This window comes from Salvelinus fontinalis, chromosome 17 (genome assembly GCF_029448725.1).
Source record: "Salvelinus fontinalis isolate EN_2023a chromosome 17, ASM2944872v1, whole genome shotgun sequence".
Taxonomy (NCBI): domain Eukaryota; kingdom Metazoa; phylum Chordata; class Actinopteri; order Salmoniformes; family Salmonidae; genus Salvelinus; species Salvelinus fontinalis.
Genome location: NC_074681.1, coordinates 44,484,947 through 44,502,386, shown reverse-complemented (window position 1 = coordinate 44,502,386; position 17,440 = coordinate 44,484,947). Strand labels below are relative to the sequence as shown.

Genomic DNA, 17,440 nt, shown 5'->3' with positions numbered 1-17,440 from the left:
TCCAGTGTGCCCGCCGAGAGGGAATTCTTTCTCCAGAACAGCAAAGACGGGCCTCAAGGTCACGCCTTCTTGAGGACAACGTAACGAGGCTGATGCTCATTGCAAGCTGTTCCAAGGAGTTGGACAGTTTTCATTTCTCAACAACAGCAGCTCAATTTAAGCAGGCCAAGGTCCAGCGCAAAATCAAGTAAATGATTGTTCTTCAGGCCCAGTCCTAGCAGTTTTGCTGCGCATTAACCAAGACCAACATATGCCACCCGTTTATCATGTTTATCATTATATAGATTTGGAATGGATTGATAGAGTAGAGTAATGATGTGTATCATGCGCAATTGGTGCATTTCAGTAGCACTTGGAAAGGAAACATCGTTGACAACTTCACATTGGAGAGTTACCATTTCACTAGGAAGGTAACTGCCTATAGTAGACAAAATAGTTATAAACAACAAGCCGCGTATATCACATATGCCAAGAGTCACGACCCCACAATAGTTGAAATTACAATGAACATAACATTTATTAACATCATCCAGTAGAACTGTGCTTTCATAAATGCATGCCTCGGGACTCGTTTCACAGAAGCATTGTAAAATGAGCTTTCTCTTACTGAACCAGCCTTAACGAATTTTGTTTATTTACATATAGATTTTGATTGTCCAACATCAGTTTTATAATTTCTTCATTTTGTGGACGCCTTGTGTCGTCTTTCCGCTGCTGTGCTGCTGAATGGAGAGTGGGGTGGGAAGGTATCCATCTTTTGTCAAATTAACGTCAAAAGTATTATTTTTTTATCCTCAGCTGCTGCTTAAGTTCTCCTAACCTGCTGTGACTGGTGTAGATTGCCTCTGTGTCGTGTGTTGATCAGCTTACATATGACCAAAGGATCCGGGTTTGTGTTTATCTTTTATTTTGATAAAGAAACAAACATCCATAAATTCACCAACTCATCTCTTCCACATGGATACAGTAGACAGGGCTAAGAATAACACTCGTCTCGTTCGGTTTTATATCACTATGGGTCTGGGCTAGCCAACTTTCATGCATAAATATCACAATGTACTGGTAGAAGACCGTAATATTACATCAGTGGAAATATACACTCAATATCTGTGTTTGAACATATAGGGTTGATTAGTATATTAATGTGACAATTATTCAGTAACCTAACTCTTCCACATGGATACAGTAGAAGGGGAACAGTAATTAAACATAACTTCTAAATATAATATTTGTACAATATAATTTGCGAACAACCTGTATGAAAATGGTTATTAATAAATAATAAAACAAAGCTGTTTTCAAATACAATCTAGGAATCTCATTTAATAAAGCTGTCTACGAACACCAAGGCTGGCTGGTCATGGCTAGAAGAGATCCAGCTTTTGTCAAATCAACGTCAGATTTTACTTTCATGTTGTATAATTACACAAAATCTGAATAGGTCCCATGCCTGATATTACTGTACATTACTTTGGTTGTTTACAAGTGCCCTTTTTAATGTTGCACACTTCCTTCTGCATCTACCCTCAAACATCCCCTGAAATCTATGGATTTCACAACTGGCAATACAGCTCCCGACTGGTGCAGTGGTCTAAGGCACTGCATCTCAGTGCTAGAGGCGTCACTGCATACCCTGGTTCGATCCCGGGCTGTATCACAACCGGCCATGATCGGGAGTCCCATAGGGCGGCGCACAATTGGCCCAGCGTCGTCCGGGTTAGGGTAGAGTTTGGCCGGGGTAGGCCGTCATTGTAAAATAAGAATTTGTTCTTAACTGACTTGCCTTGATTATTAAAGGTAAAATAAAAAGTATAATAAAAATATGCATCTGCTGGTCACAGATACCAAAAGGTAGGGGCGTGGATCAGAAAACCAGTCAGTATCTGGTGTGACCACCATTTGCCTCATGCTGTGTGAAGTTGATGGATATTGGCGGGAACTGGAACACGCTGTCGTACACAACGATCCGGAACATCCCGACTATGCTCAGAGTGACTGGTAAGTATGCAGGCCATAGAAGAACTGGGACAATTTCATCTTCGTGGAATTGTGTACAGGTCCTTGAGTCATGCATTATCATGCTGAAACATGAGGTGATGGCGGCGGATAAATGGCACGACAATAGGCCTCAGGAGCTCGTCACGGTAAATTTGCTATTGATAAAATTAAATTGTGTCCGTAGCTTATGCCTGCCCATACATAACCCCACCCCCACCATGGGGAACATAGTTCACGACATTGATATCAGCAAACCACCTGCCCACACGACGCCATACACATGGTCTGCGGTTGTGAGGCCAGGTGGATGTACTGCCAAATGTTCTAAAACAATGTTGAAGGCGGCTTATGGTAGAGAAATTCCCATTCAAATCTCTGGCAATTCAAATCCCTCCACTTGAGACATCTGTTGGTGTCGTGTGACAAAACTGCACATTTTATTGGCCTTTTGTCCCCAAAAGCTGTTCTGTGAAGGGAGTAGTACACAGCGTTGTACGAGATCTTCATTTTCTTGGCTATTTCTCACATGGAATAGCCTTCATTTCTCAGAACAAGAATAGACTGACGAGTTTCAAAAGAAAGTTATTTGTTTCTGGCCATTTTGAGCCTCCAGGGCATCCCTCTTCCTGGAGATCTACCGTCCTGTGGGTTTTCAGTCCAACCCCCACAAGTTTTCAGCTGTGTTAACATAATTGCAAATGGGTTTTCTAATGATCAATTGGCCTTTTTAAAATGCTAAACTTGGATTAGCTAACACAATGTGCCATTGGAACACAGGAGTGATGGTTGCTGATAATGGACCTCTGTACGCCAATGTAGATATTCCATAAAAAATCTGCCGTTTCCAGCTACAATAGTCATTTACAACATTAACAATGTCTACACTGTATTTCAGATCAATTTTATGTTATTTTAATGGACAGTGTTGTATTTTATTTCACAAAACTCTGCCTGCTACTCAGGCCCAGATCCTAGGATATGCATATTATTAGTAGATTTGGATAGAAAACACTCTGAAGTTTCTAAAACTGTTTGAATGATGTTTGTGAGTATAACAGAACTCATATGGCAGGCGAAAACCTGAGAAAAATGAGTCAAAGGTCTGCCAGAATGCATTGAGCTCGTGACGCTCGTTCACATGAGAGCGAGCTTTGTTCCATTGCTTTTCTACAGACAAAGGAATTCTCCGGTTGGAACATTATTGAAGATTTATGTTAAAAACATCCCAAAGATTGATTCTATACATCGTTTGACATGTTTCAACGAACTGTAATATGACTTTTCTTCTGAACTTTTGCCTGGACCTGCCCGCGCGTCGTGAGTTTAGATTGTGTATTCACTGTGGAACTGGGATTCCTGGGAGTGCATTCTGATGAAGATCATCAAAGGTAAGTGAATATTTATAATGCTATTTCTGACTTATGTTGACTCCAACATGGTGGATATCTTCTTGGGTTGTGTTGGTCTCAGCGCCGTACTCAGATTATTGCATGGTTTGCTTTTTCCGTAAAGTTTAAAAAAAAATCTGACACAGCGGTTGCATTAAGGAGAAGTATATCTTTAAATCTGTGAATAACACTTGTATCTTTTATCAATGTTTATTATGAGTATTTCTGTAAATTGATGTGGCTCTGTGCAAATTCACGGGATGTTTTGGAGGCAAAGCCAAACGTGAACTGAGGTTTTTGGATATAAATATGAACTTGATCAAACAAAACATACATGTATTGTGTAACATGTTGTCCTGGGAGTGTCATCTGATGAAGAATATCAAAGGTTAGTGATTCATTTTATCAATATTTCAGCTTTTTGTGACTCCTCTCTTTGGTTGGAAAATCGCTGTATGCTTTCTGTGACTAGTTGCTGACCTAACATAATGATATGTTCTGCTTTCACCGAAAAGCTTTTTTGAAATCGGACACTGTGGTTGGATTAACGAGAATTGTATCTTTTAAAATGGTGTCTAATACTTGTATGTTTGAGAAATTTGAATTTTGAGATTTCTGTTGTTTGAATTTGGCGCCCTGCAATTTCATTGGTTGTTGGCTCCGCTAGCGGAACCCCAGTCCTAGACAGGTTAACATTAGTTGTTGATCTCAGGGAGGAGAGATGGCCTACTTGTTCATGGTTGTTTGATAAATCTGACTGTAAAGTTCCCAAATGTAAGGACTCCTGTGATATTTACATATTTGCAGAAATACATTCCGATGTACAGTATTTTGTGGCTTTTGGTGAATGCTTTCTAATGTTCTAAAGTCGCGCTGTTGCTACTGCCTATAAACACACATTCAGTTCAAAGATGGCAGACCTGTGTGGTAAATGGCTTATTTGCATATAGGCCTACTGTAGCTCTGATCTGCTATGGCGCACTGGTCTGTGTAGACTCCGGTCCTGGACAAGACTAACATGGTTTTATTTGCTGCAGTGTCTATTAATTGTCGAAACACTTGGCTGGGTAGGGGGTAAAAAAAACAGTAGGTTTTAACCAATAAAATACCTGCTAAAGACCTAGTCAATAACACATGGAAGCAAAGCAAACTGACAGATTTATATTTTTTATTATCTTGGCATCTGTCGCTATTGAGATGTGAGGACAGGTATGATTTAGCTGCAATATCCACTGCCCATGTCTGTGAGAGAAACAGCTTGCGGTGCGTCGGCTCTAACGCATTTAACACTTCTGATTCAGTGAAAAAACACTTATTGCTATTTGTTTTGGATTGGACTAGTGGATGAGACAAAACTGTCTGGAAAAAATAAAGGCTATACGGTTTAAATTGCGCTTGCAATGCAATGTCCCAACCACATAGTTAAATAGGTCAAGTTCAGTATGTACACTGTGTACTAAACATAGACTGACCAGGTGAAAGCGATGATGGGTGTCAAGAATGGTCCACCACGCAAATGACATCCAGCCAACTTGGCACAACTGTGAGAAACATTGGAGTCAACATGGGCCAGCATCCCTGTGCAACGCTTTCGACACCTTGTGGAGTCCATGCCTCGGAGAATTGAGGCTGTTCTGGAGGCAAAAGGAAGGTGTTCTTAATGTTTTGTACACTCTGTATATCTATGTATTATATATCTCTTTGGTCTATGTATTATATATCTCAAAGATTGGTTCAGTGCATTTCAATACAACTGAAATTCAGTCTGTTTGTACCAATCAATTCACTCTTTAACTGAGTTCAACTGCGCACGTGACTTGTCATGGAATGTACTGCAAGTGACACGGCTGAGTTAAACTAGGGTGGTGTTCAGTAGGGCCCACCATAGCATACGTAATGTTTTGAAATGGAAAGTGAAAAGGAGCTTTTCGTATTGTACAGGTCCAGGTAGTCCCTGTCTGTCTCTATTTTCTTCTATTTGGTGCATAATGAACATGACCCAGGCAACCCTTTCGTCTTGTGTTGCTACAGGAATTGACACCATAACTCTAGACTTCCCAACTCTACTACAGACCCAGGAGAGAAAAATGAGAGAAATGCATCTTGAAGGCAGGTCTAAAAATAGCAGGTTTTAGGGGGGGGGGGGTTTGAAGAGGAGGGGTTTGCTGGGTTGGCTGGGGTTGGATTGACGTCACCGCGACGACGGTAGGCCCATTATCATACAGTGAGCCTCCTCTCTCTCTCTGCTCCAGCTCACCAGATGGCTGGTTCCCCCCACGCCTCTGAGTAGGGAGAGATGGAGGGCAGCGGGAGAGATGGAGAGCAGCAGGAGAGATGGAGGGAGAGCGAGGCAGGCGGAGGGAGAGCGAGGCAGGCGGAGGGAGAGCGAGGCAGGCGGAGGGAGAGCGAGGCAGGCGGAGGGAGAGCGAGGCAGGCGGAGGGAGAGCGAGGCAGGCGGAGGGAGAGCGAGGCAGGCGGAGGGAGAGCGAGGCAGGCGGAGGGAGAGCGAGGCAGGCGGAGGGAGAGCGGGGCAGGCGGAGGGAGAGCGGGGCAGGCGGAGGGAGAGCGGGGCAGGCGGAGGGAGAGCGGGGCAGGCGGAGGGAGAGCGGGGCAGGCGGAGGGAGAGCGGGGCAGGCGGAGGGAGAGCGGGGCAGGCGGAGGGAGAGCGGGGCAGGCGGAGGGAGAGCGGGGCAGGCGGAGGGAGAGCGGGGCAGGCGGAGGGAGAGCGGGGCAGGCGGAGGGAGAGCGAGGCGGGGAGAGAGGGCCAGAGAGCGAGGCGGGGAGACAGGGCCAGAGAGCGAGGCGGGGAGAGAGGGCCAGAGAGCGAGGCGGGGAGAGAGGGCCAGAGAGCGAGGCGGGGAGAGAGGGCCAGAGAGCGAGGCGGGGAGAGAGGGCCAGAGAGCGAGGCGGGGAGAGAGGGCCAGAGAGCGAGGCGGGGAGAGAGGGCCAGAGAGCGAGGCGGGGAGAGAGGGCCAGAGAGCGAGGCGGGGAGAGAGGGCCAGAGAGCGAGGCGGGGAGAGAGGGCCAGAGAGCGAGGCGGGGAGAGAGGGCCAGAGAGCGAGGCGGGGAGAGAGGGCCAGAGAGCGAGGCGGGGAGAGAGGGCCAGAGAGCGAGGCGGGGAGAGAGGGCCAGAGAGCGAGGCGGGGAGAGAGGGCCAGAGAGCGAGGCGGGGAGAGAGGGCCAGAGAGCGAGGCGGGGAGAGAGGGCCAGAGAGCGAGGCGGGGAGAGAGGGCCAGAGAGCGAGGCGGGGAGAGAGGGCCAGAGAGCGAGGCGGGGAGAGAGGGCCAGAGAGCGAGGCGGGGAGAGAGGGCCAGAGAGCGAGGCGGGGAGAGAGGGCCAGAGAGCGAGGCGGGGAGAGAGGGCCAGAGAGCGAGGCGGGGAGAGAGGGCCAGAGAGCGAGGCGGGGAGAGAGGGCCAGAGAGCGAGGCGGGGAGAGAGGGCCAGAGAGCGAGGCGGGGAGAGAGGGCCAGAGAGCGAGGCGGGGAGAGAGGGCCAGAGAGCGAGGCGGGGAGAGAGGGCCAGAGAGCGAGGCGGGGAGAGAGGGCCAGAGAGCGAGGCGGGGAGAGAGGGCCAGAGAGCGAGGCGGGGAGAGAGGGCCAGAGAGCGAGGCGGGGAGAGAGGGCCGGGGAGAGCGAGGCGGGGAGAGAGGGCCGGGGAGAGCGAGGCGGGGAGAGCGGGCCGGGGAGAGCGTGGCGGGGAGAGCGGGCCGGGGAGAGCGTGGCGGGGAGAGCGGGCCGGGGAGAGCGTGGCGGGGAGAGCGGGCCGGGGAGAGCGAGGCGGGGAGAGCGGGCCGGGGAGAGCGAGGCGGGGAGAGCGGGCCGGGGAGAGCGAGGCGGGGAGAGCGGGCCGGGGAGAGCGAGGCGGGGAGAGCGAGGCGGGGAGAGCGGGCCGGGGAGAGCGAGGCGGGGAGAGCGGGCCGGGGAGAGCGTGGCGGGGAGAGCGGGCCGGGGAGAGCGTGGCGGGGAGAGCGGGCCGGGGAGAGCGGGCCGGGGAGAGCGTGGCGGGGAGAGCGGGCCAGAGAGCGAGGCGGGGAGAGCGGGCCAGAGAGCGAGGCGGGGAGAGCGGGCCAGAGAGCGAGGCGGGGAGAGCGGGCCAGAGAGAGGGGGAGCACATTTGTGGCCTGCTGGAGGTCATTTTGCAGGGCTCTGGCAGTGCACCTCCTTGCACAAAGGCGGGGGTAGCGGTCCTGCTGCTGGGTTGTTGCCCTCCTACGGCCTCCTCCACGTCTCCTGATGTACTGGCCTGTCTCCTGGTAGCGCCTCCATGCTCTGGACACTACGCTGACAGACACAGCAAACCTTTTTGTCACAGCTCGCATTGATGTGCCATCCTGGATGAACTGCACTACCTGAGCCACTTGTGTGGGTTGTCGACTCCGTCTCATGCTACCACTAGAGTGAGAGCTCCGCCAGCATTCAAAAGTGACCAAAACATCAGTCAGGAAGCATAGGAACTGAGAAGTGGTCTGTGGTCACCACCTGCAGAACCTTTCTTTTTTTGGGGGTGTCTTACTAATTGCCTACAATTTCCACCTTTTGTCTATTCCATTTGCACAACAGCATGTGAAATTTATTGTCAATCAGTGTTGCTTCCCAAGTGTTGCTTCCTTGATATCACAGAAGTGTGATTGACTTGGAGTTACATTGTGTTGTTTAAGTGTTTCCTTTATTTTTTTGAGCAGTGTATATAGGTACAATCGGCCTGCGTCCTTGTGTTAGAAGGGGGAATGACCAGTAGGAGAAGATGTACAGTACACACACGTTTATTACCACAGACAGGCGCACACACACGATAATATGATGTAGACTGATGGAATAGTTTTTTTTAATGGACAGACAAAACGGAATATACACTATATCTACAAAAGTATGTGGACACCCCTTCAAATTCGGCTTTTTCAGCCAAACCCAAGGCTGACAGGAATATCAAACAAGCGCACAGCCATGCAAACTCCATAGACAAACATTGGCAGTAGAATGGTCTTACTGTAGAGCTCATTGACTATTTTTCCTTTTTTGTTGTTACTTTTACCCCTTTTTCTCCCCAATTGGTAGTTACAGTTTTGTCCCATTGCTGCAACTCCCGTATGTACTCGGGAGAGGCAAAGGTTGAGCACCATGCGTCCCCCGAAACACGACCCTGCCAAGCCGCACTGCTTCTTAGGACGTGTATATCTGTCTTTGTCTTATCCCGTGTCTTATCCCTTGTAAATAGACAGTATTTTGTTCTTATATCGTAATCTCACTTCTATCTACAAACTAAATATACTTGCCTGCAAACCTTCCTCACCCAATGTGGTACAGATCTGATATTTTTATTCCTTATAATTGGAACTTCAATCAGGAGCTAGCCAGCTAACTAGCTACTAGTCTTTGTTAGCCACGGCTAGCTGTCCTCGCCTTTTTCCCCCCGGAATCAGCCAGCCTTAGCTCTGACATTCACCTGTCAGTCTGCACAGCGCGATATCAACCCAGAGCATATCAGACTGCTTCTCTGCCATATCACTGGATTCCTGCCACTCTGGATCATTACACTAGATTAATACTCCTAGCTGCAAATGAGTTGCTACTGTTAGCTAACGCCTCTGTCCCGGAGCAAGCACCAGCTAGCCTCGAGCTAGGCCCATACACCAACTAATTATAGGGCTACAATACCTCCTTTGCCAATTGGTCTGGACCCTTTATTGTCGACCCGGAGCCCCGCCGGTCCATCACGACTGGACTGCCGATGTGATCGCCTGATGTGGTCTCAACAGGCTATTTTGTTATGATATTGCCGCAGAACCATCTACTAGCCCCGGCCCGTTAGCTTTTTCTGAATGCTGTGTCCCCTCCTCGCCCAGTGTAGTAGTGAATACCGTACAGCACCCTGTCTCGCCTATTGCTACTCTTTTGAACTTATGATCACTCGGCTACACAGCTGATGCCCCATGGACTGTTTCAATAACACGGTACCTAATTTTGTTTACCTGTCGGCCCCAGCCTCGAACTCAGGTCCTGTATGTACCTAACTGACCCGCTCTGCCCATTCATCGCCATTTACCCATTGTTGTCTTAGCTCTCCTGATCAACACCTGTGACTGCTTTATGCCTCTCTCTAATGTCAATATGCCTTGTCTACTGCAGTCTTGGCTAGTTTTTATTGCTTTATTTCACTGTAGAGCCCTCAGTCCCGCTCAAATTGCCTTGGATAGCTCTTTCGTCCCACCTCACACACATGCGGAGACCTCACCTACGTTAATTGATGCTTCCAGAGACGATACCTCTCTCATCATCACGCAACACATAGGTTTACCTCCACTGTACACACATCCTACCATACCCTTGTCTGTACATTATGTCTTGAATCTATTCTTCCGCACCCAGAAATCTGCTCCTTTTATTCTCTGTCCCCAATGCACTAGACGACCAGGTCTTATAGCCTTTAGCCGTACCCTTATCCTACTCCTCTGTTCCTCTGGTGATGTAGAGGTTAAACCAGGCCCTGTAGCCCCCAGTTCCACTCCTATTCCCCAGGCGATATCATTTGTTGACTTCTGTAACCGTAAAAGCCTTGGTTTCATGCGTGTTAACATCAAAAGCCTCCTCCCTAAGTTTTTTTTTTTTCACTGCTTTAGCACACTCCGCCAGCCCAGATGTCCTAGCCGTGTCTGAATCTTGGCTTAGGAAGGCCACCAAAAATTCTGAAATTTCCATCCCCAACTATAACATTTCCCCCAAAATAGATCTGCCAAAGGGAGTGGAGTTCTAATCTGATTCAGAGACCGCCTGCAGTGTCCTGTCATGCTATCCAGGTCTGTGCCCAAACAGTTTGAGCTTCTACTTTTAAAAAACCTTTCCAGAAATAAGTCTCTCACGGTTGCTGCTTGTTACAGACCCCCTCAGCCCCCAGCTGTGCCCTGGACACCATATGTGAATTAATTTTCCCCCATTTATCTTCAGAGTTTGGATGTTAGGTGACCTAAACTGGGATATGCTTAACATCCCGGCCATTTTACAATCTAAGCTAGATGCCCTCAATCTCACCCAAAGTATCATGGAACCTACCAGGTACAACCCCAAATCCGTAAACTCGAGCACCCTCATAGATATCATCCTGACCAACCTGCTCTCTAAATACACCTCTGCTGTCTTCAACCAGGATCTCAGCGATCACTGCCTCATTGCCTGCATCTGTAATGGGTGCGCGGTAAAACGACCACCCCTCATCAGTCAAATGCTCCCTAAAACACGAGCAGGCCTTTTGTAATCGACCTGGCCCGAGTATCCTGGAAAGAAATTGACCTCATTCCGTCAGTAGAGGATGCCTGGTTATTCTTTAAAAGTGCTTTCCTCACCATCTTAAATAAGCATGCCCCATTCAAAAAATGTTGAACCAGGAACAGATATAGCCCTTGGTTCACTCCAGACCTGACTTCCCTTGACCAGCACAAAAACATCCTGTGGCGTACTGCATTAGCATCGAATAGCCCCCGCGATATGCAACTCTTCAGGGAAGTTTGAACAAATATGCACAGGCAGTTTGAAAAAGCTAGCCTTTGCTTTCCTTACAAATTTGCATCCTGTAGCACAAACTCAAAAAACTTCTAGGACATTGTAAAGTCCATGGAGAATAAGAGCACCTCCTCCCAGCTGTCCACTGCACTAAGGCTAAGAAACACTGTCCACACCAATAAATCTACGATAATCAAGAATTTCAATAAGCATTTTTCTACGGCTGGCCATGCTTTCCACCTGGCTACCCCTACCCCGGTCAACAGCTCTGCACCTTCCAACTTGCCCATCATCTGGGCTAGATAATCTGGACCGTCTCTTTCTAAAATTATCTGCCGCAATTGTTGCAACACCTATTACCAGCCTGTTGAACCTCTCTTTCATATCGTCTGTGATCCCCAAAGATTGGAAAGCTGCCGCGGTCATCCCCCTCTTCAAAGGGGGAGACACTCTAGACCACAGGTGTCAAACTCATTCCACGGGGGGCCGAGTGTCTGCGGGTTTTCGCTCCTCCCTTGTACTTGATTGATGAATTAACATCACTAATTAGTTAGGAACTCCCCACACCTGGTTGTCCAGGGCTTTATTGAAAGGAAAAACCAAAAACCTGCAGACACTAGGCCCTCCGTGGAATGAGTTTGACACCCCTGCTCTAGACCCAAACTGTTACAGACCTATATCTATCCTACCCTGCCTTTGTAAGGTCTTCGAAAGCCATGTTAACAAACAGATCACCGACCATTTTGAATTTGACTGTACCTTCTCCTCGATGCAATCTGGTTTGTGAGCTGGTCATGGGTGTACCTCAGCCACACTCAAGGTCGTAAATGGTATCGATAAAAGTCAATACTGTGCAGCCGTATTCATTAACCTGGCCAAGGCTTTCGACTCTGTCAATCACCGCTTTCTTATCGGCAGGCTCAACAGCCTTGGTTTCTCAAATGACTGCCTCGCCTGGTTCACCAACTACTTCTCAGATAGAATTTAGTGTGTCAAATCGGAGGGCCTGTTGTCCAGACCTCTGTCAGTCTCTATGTTGGTGCCACAGGGTTCAATTCTCGGGCCAACTCTTTTCTCTGTATACATCAATGATGTTGCTCTTGCGGCTGGTGATTCTCTGATCCACCTCTACGCAGACGCCACCTTTCTGTATACTTCTGGCCCTTTGGACACTGTGTTAACTAACCTCCAGACAAGCTTCAATGCCATACAACTCTCCTTCCGTGGCCTCCAACTGCTCTTAAATGCAAGTAAAACTACATGCGTACTCTTCAACCGATCGCTGCCCGCACCTGCCCGCCCATCCAGCATCACTACTCTGGACGTTTCTGACACAGAATATGTGGACAACTACAAATACATAGGTGTCTGGTTAGACTGTAAACTCTCCTTCCAGACTCATATTAAGCATCTCCAATCCAAAATGAAATCTAGAATCGGCTTCCTATTTCGCAACAAAGCATCCTTCACTCATGCTGCCAAACACACCCTTGTAAAAATGACTATCCTACCGATCCTTGACTTCGGCGATGTCATTTACAGAATAGCCTCCAACACTCACTCTACTCAGCAAATTCGATGCAGTCTATCACAGAGCCATCCATTTCATCACCAAAGCCCCATATACTACCCACACCTGCGACCTGTATGCTCTCGTTGGCTGGCCTTTGCTTCATAGTCGTCACCAAACCCACTGGCTCCAGGTCATCTACAGTTGAAGTCGGGAAGTTTACGTACACCTTAGCCAATTGTTGACACAATTCTTGACATTTAATCCCAGTAAAAATTCCCTGTCTTAGGTCAGTTAGGATCACCGCTTTATTTTAAGAATGTGAAATGTCAGAATAATAGTAGAAAGAGATTTATTTTATTATCACATTCCCAGTGGGTCAGAAGTTTACATACACTCAATTAGTATTTGGTAGCATTGCCTTTAAATTGTTTAGTGGGTCAAATGTTTCAGGTAGCCTTCCACTAGCTTCCCACAATAAGTTGGGTGAATTTATGCCAATTCCTCCTGACAGAGCTGGTATAACTGAGTCAGGTTTGTAGGCCTCCTTGCTCGCACACACTTTTTCAGTTCTGCTCACAAATGTTCTATAGGATTGAGGTCAGGGCTTTGTGATGGCCACTCCAACACCTTGACTTTGTTGTCCATACGCCATTTTGCCACAACTTTGGAAGTATGCTTGGGGTCATTGTCCATTTGGAAGACCAGTTTGCGACCAATCTTTAACTTTCTGACTGATGTCTTGAGATGATGCTTCAATTTATCCACATCATTTTCCTACATCATGTCATCTATTTTATGAAGTGCACCAGTCCCTCCTGCAGCAAAGCACCCCCACAACATGATGCTGCCACCCCCGTTCTTCACAGTTGGGAGGATGTTCTTCGGCTTGCAAGCCTCTCCCTTTATCCTCCAAACACAACGATGGTCATTATGGCCAAACTGTTCTATTTTTGTTTCATCAGGCCAGAGGACATCCTCCCTATACGTCTACGGATTCAGCTGTCTCTGATGTGAATTTGCTATTTTCTTTGCTCCCTTCACACCCCTTTCATCTCTCTCTCCTCCCCCCTCTCATCCCTTTAATTTCTCATTTTTACACCTATGTCTCACTGTGGAAAACAACATCTAAGCAGAAAAGCAAACTCAGTCTATGCAGTCTGTTGGATGGCCAAACACTAGCAAACTCTCCCTCCCTCTCTCCTTTTCCTCCGGATGCCCTCTCTCTCTCTCGCTCCCCCCCATTCCCCCCCCCCCCCCCACACTAGCATACTATTTAGAATGAAGCAACGAATTGGGGTGATGTATTCGAAGTGGTACAATAGTACGTACACTGGAATGTAGCCCATAGGGCTCTGTTCAGGAGGGTGAAACATTACACATACAAACATGACATGAAATAGAACATTAGGAAAGTATCCAAAGCCCTGCAATAGACCCCCTGTCCAGGGGGTGTACTTGGATAGCAAGCTGCCTCACACTACACAAACAGGAGATAGGTTCCATTGTGACTCAAATAAGGCCATAATAGAAGTTGTAGTGCCTGAAATATATGAATGCATTTTTCATGTGATGTATCATGTGTTAATCTTATTCTCAACAACTGAGTTTGTTGTCCCATTTGTTATGCGCAGTACTATAAATGTCATTGTAATGCGTTTCCTTTGTGTTCTTCGCTCTCCAGGCATCTAGACAACCACCGGCTATGGGAACCCAACGAGTTTGCAGTTTCCTGTTTCCGGATCATTATGTACTCTATACAGGTGGGTTCTCCAGTCACAGCATTAGCGTATTGTGAAACACTTAACCTATTGGGAAACACTTAAATGGTATTTTAATTGGTTAGTTAAATTTGTTGACGTATTACCTCATTGTGTGGTGTCGAATTTGCATTGTGGCTCTCTTGCTTTACTTTACAATTGTTAGTTAAAACTCCCTTCATTGTCCCCCTCAATGGAATCAGATGGGGGGGGGGGGGGGGGATTATGAATCTGTCTCTGTCTGTTCGTACGTTAGTCGCACATGATCTTAGACACCGCTGCCCCAATTTTGACAAAACTTGGGTGAATGATGGGTCTTGCCATAGAGATTCACTGATTAACCGAAGGGGGGAGCGGAGGAGGGCTGTCGTATGTTGGCTACATTGGTGCCAGAAGTGGGATCGATGAGAGCACTCGAGCAAATTGGAGGTGCGTCTGTGTATTCAGGTAGTTCTGCATGAGAGCGAACTTCCTGAAGGAGAAGTGAAGTGTCGGGTTCGGTTCACTCTTTTGCATGTTATCGCTTTTTGATTTGTGAGAACAAGCTATTCCCACAAACTCTGACTAGATTATACACACACACATACATACACACACACATGGATATGATGTTAGCCTAATGCCGTATTCAAGCTTCAATAACTACGTTTCACAACAGCGACACTCATATTAACGCCATATTAAACACACAAACTTACCTCAATCTTCCTAGTGCACATACAGTATATCATATACCCACAAACTATTGGTTAATATACATCCCTCACTCACTCGCCTACAGACAGAGACACTTCAGTCTATCCTTGTCCAACCCAAGGGACACCCCTAGATTTCTCACTCCCCCCTCAGATGTGTCTGGCTCTCCTCTCCTTTTTCTCTCTCTTTCCGTTGTTCTTTTAATTGGCCCGCCGGCCAGGAGTCCCCAGGTGGCCCTAGGTGGCTTTGCCAGATAAGAGACGATCGATGAGGCTCCGGCCGACGTGTGTTGTGTGTTTTAAGAGCTTTGTTTGAGCAGCGCTCAGAGTCGGCCCTAATCCTAGTCTGGGTTATAGTGTCTTGGCTAGATGAGACCGTGTCTGGTCTGTCTGAGAGAGAAACTGTTTGTCTGTATGTCTATCGGCAAGATAAACGCTCTGTACATCTGTCGTAATATAATACAATATATATGCCTTTTATCCAAGGTGACAAAGTCATGTCTGCATATATTTTACGTATGGGTGATCCCGGGAATCGAACCCACAATTCTGGCGTTGCAAGTGCCATGCTCTACCCAGTTGAGCTACAGAGGATCTGTCTATTTGCCTGTCTGCCTGTCTTTGTTTTTGTCTGTGTTGGTCTTTGTCAGTCTGTCTTTGTTTTTGTCTGTGTTGGTCTTTGTCAGTCTGTCTTTGTTTTTGTCTGTGTTGGTCTTTGTCAGTCTGTCTTTGCATGTTCGTCTGTCCGTCCACCTGTCTGTTCACTCAATAGCAGTAGAGAACATCCCAACACCTTTGTCTCTGAGTGAAACAGTATGTCTGTTCGTCCATCCACCTGTTTCGTTTTCGGATGTAGTGTAGATGTAGTGTAGATGTAGTGGGGACATTGATTGTTGCTGATTGTTTTAGTGTTTGAAAACAAGCAAATAAAAAATGACAAATTAAGTACACGTGTTCATCAAGGTAAATGTGCATAGTGTTGAACTCGACAGATTAGACTGACTGTTTCCCCAACCCTCGCAAACCCCACTTCTGCCATTGTGCCCTTGAGCAAGACATTAACCCCTAAATCTGCTCCAGGGGTGCTGCAGTAGCTAACCCTAGCTTCCAAACTATGTGTGTGTGTGTGCATCGACGATAAAGTATTTCATCTTCGTCTCCCTTCCCCTTTCATTCTCTCCCGCTCACTTTCCCAGGCCCAACACTCCCACCACGTCATCCAGCAGGTCCTGGGCCACCTGGACACGCACAACAAGAACACACCCCGCATGAGGGCCGGCATCGTGCAGGTCCTTCTCGAGACGGTTGCCATAGCAGCCAAAGGCTCCGTTGGTGAGTTGGATTGAGAAGTGCCTCTGTTGACTCTCAACAGGCTCCGTCCCAAATGGCACCCTATTCCATTTGCAGTGCGTTACTTTTGACAGGGCCCATAGATTTCTGGTCAAAATTTGTGCACTATATAGGGAACAGGGTGCCATTTTGGACACACACATGATGTGGTCTGTCAGATGAGTCACGGGAACATAAGCTCTAGGGATGGATAGGTAGATTGGTTTAGAGATGGATAGGGTATAACTGATTTATAAACGCCTGAGGATCAGGCTGTTGACATGGCAGATTGATGGCTCAGGGTGACATTTTCCTCTTGCAATTACTCGATGAGTCATCTAGATGAGCCTTTCTCAAACCCAGGTCTGGGGAGGAATGCCTTCAGGTCCGCGGCATTCTCCTCGTGACAAAGTCCTACTGATTTGCACAGGATTTGTCTCAATCCACTGAATACGCCTCTTAGTTCATAGAACCGCGGTTATGCGAGTAACCTCAGATCGCCACTTACCGGTCGTGACAAACAGAGCAGTTTCTGACTTTTTCCTACAGATTTGGCTCTAGCTTTATTAGGACCCCGTTCCTGAATGCTGCCGCTCCCATGAACATGTCTTCTGTTCCCCTCCAAGCCGTTCGAGGCACGTTGGAAGGGACTGTGAGAATATCATTTGAATGCACTGCAGATCTTTTCTACACACACACACAATTAGTACCTGATGAACTTTACCTGAACTTCCCGATACCTTTCTAATGCGTTTCAGCTACGACAAACCAGCTCCTTCAAATTGAAATTTGGCCTACCGGATTTGAAGTATCTTTGTGTGTTATTTATATGTATTGAAATAATGACAGCAAGGGCAAATTCTAAAGCGTCATTATGATATATATTTTTTACTTATTTGTTTCTGATTGAGATCACTGTATTGGTCAATTGTACACAAGGTCCAACTGAAATTAGACTACCCCTTTTAACCCAAAAGACATGTACAGGTTTTAGAGAGGTCTGGGGGTCTGCCACACTGGGCGCCCGGCGAGCTGTTGTGGGGGTTAAGGGCACAACAGCAGGCGATGGCATCTAGAATTTGATACCAGCAACCTTCCAGTTGCCAGCTGACTTCCCGACAAATGTTTTCCCGTCAGACCCTGGGATTCAAACTGACAACCCTCCAGTTGCTGGCTTGCCTCTCTAATGTCTAGGCTGCCTGCCACCCCCAGCTGAATAAAATAGTAATAATATGCACCATCAAGCTATCTTAAACAATTCTGTATA

At 47.4% G+C, this 17,440-nt stretch overlaps 1 protein-coding gene across 3 annotated transcripts in view; it reads left to right on the top strand.

Annotated features, from left to right (window-relative positions):
• Positions 1 to 17,440, top strand: part of efr3a (EFR3 homolog A (S. cerevisiae)) — a 219,416-nt gene that overhangs the window by 132,103 nt on the left and 69,873 nt on the right. For all 3 annotated transcript variants that reach the window (XM_055867573.1, XM_055867571.1, XM_055867572.1), the window contains exons 9-10: positions 14,074 to 14,152; positions 16,041 to 16,176. In XM_055867573.1, coding sequence (XP_055723548.1) covers positions 14,074 to 14,152; positions 16,041 to 16,176 — 215 coding nt within the window. The remainder of the gene's footprint in view (positions 1 to 14,073; positions 14,153 to 16,040; positions 16,177 to 17,440) is intronic.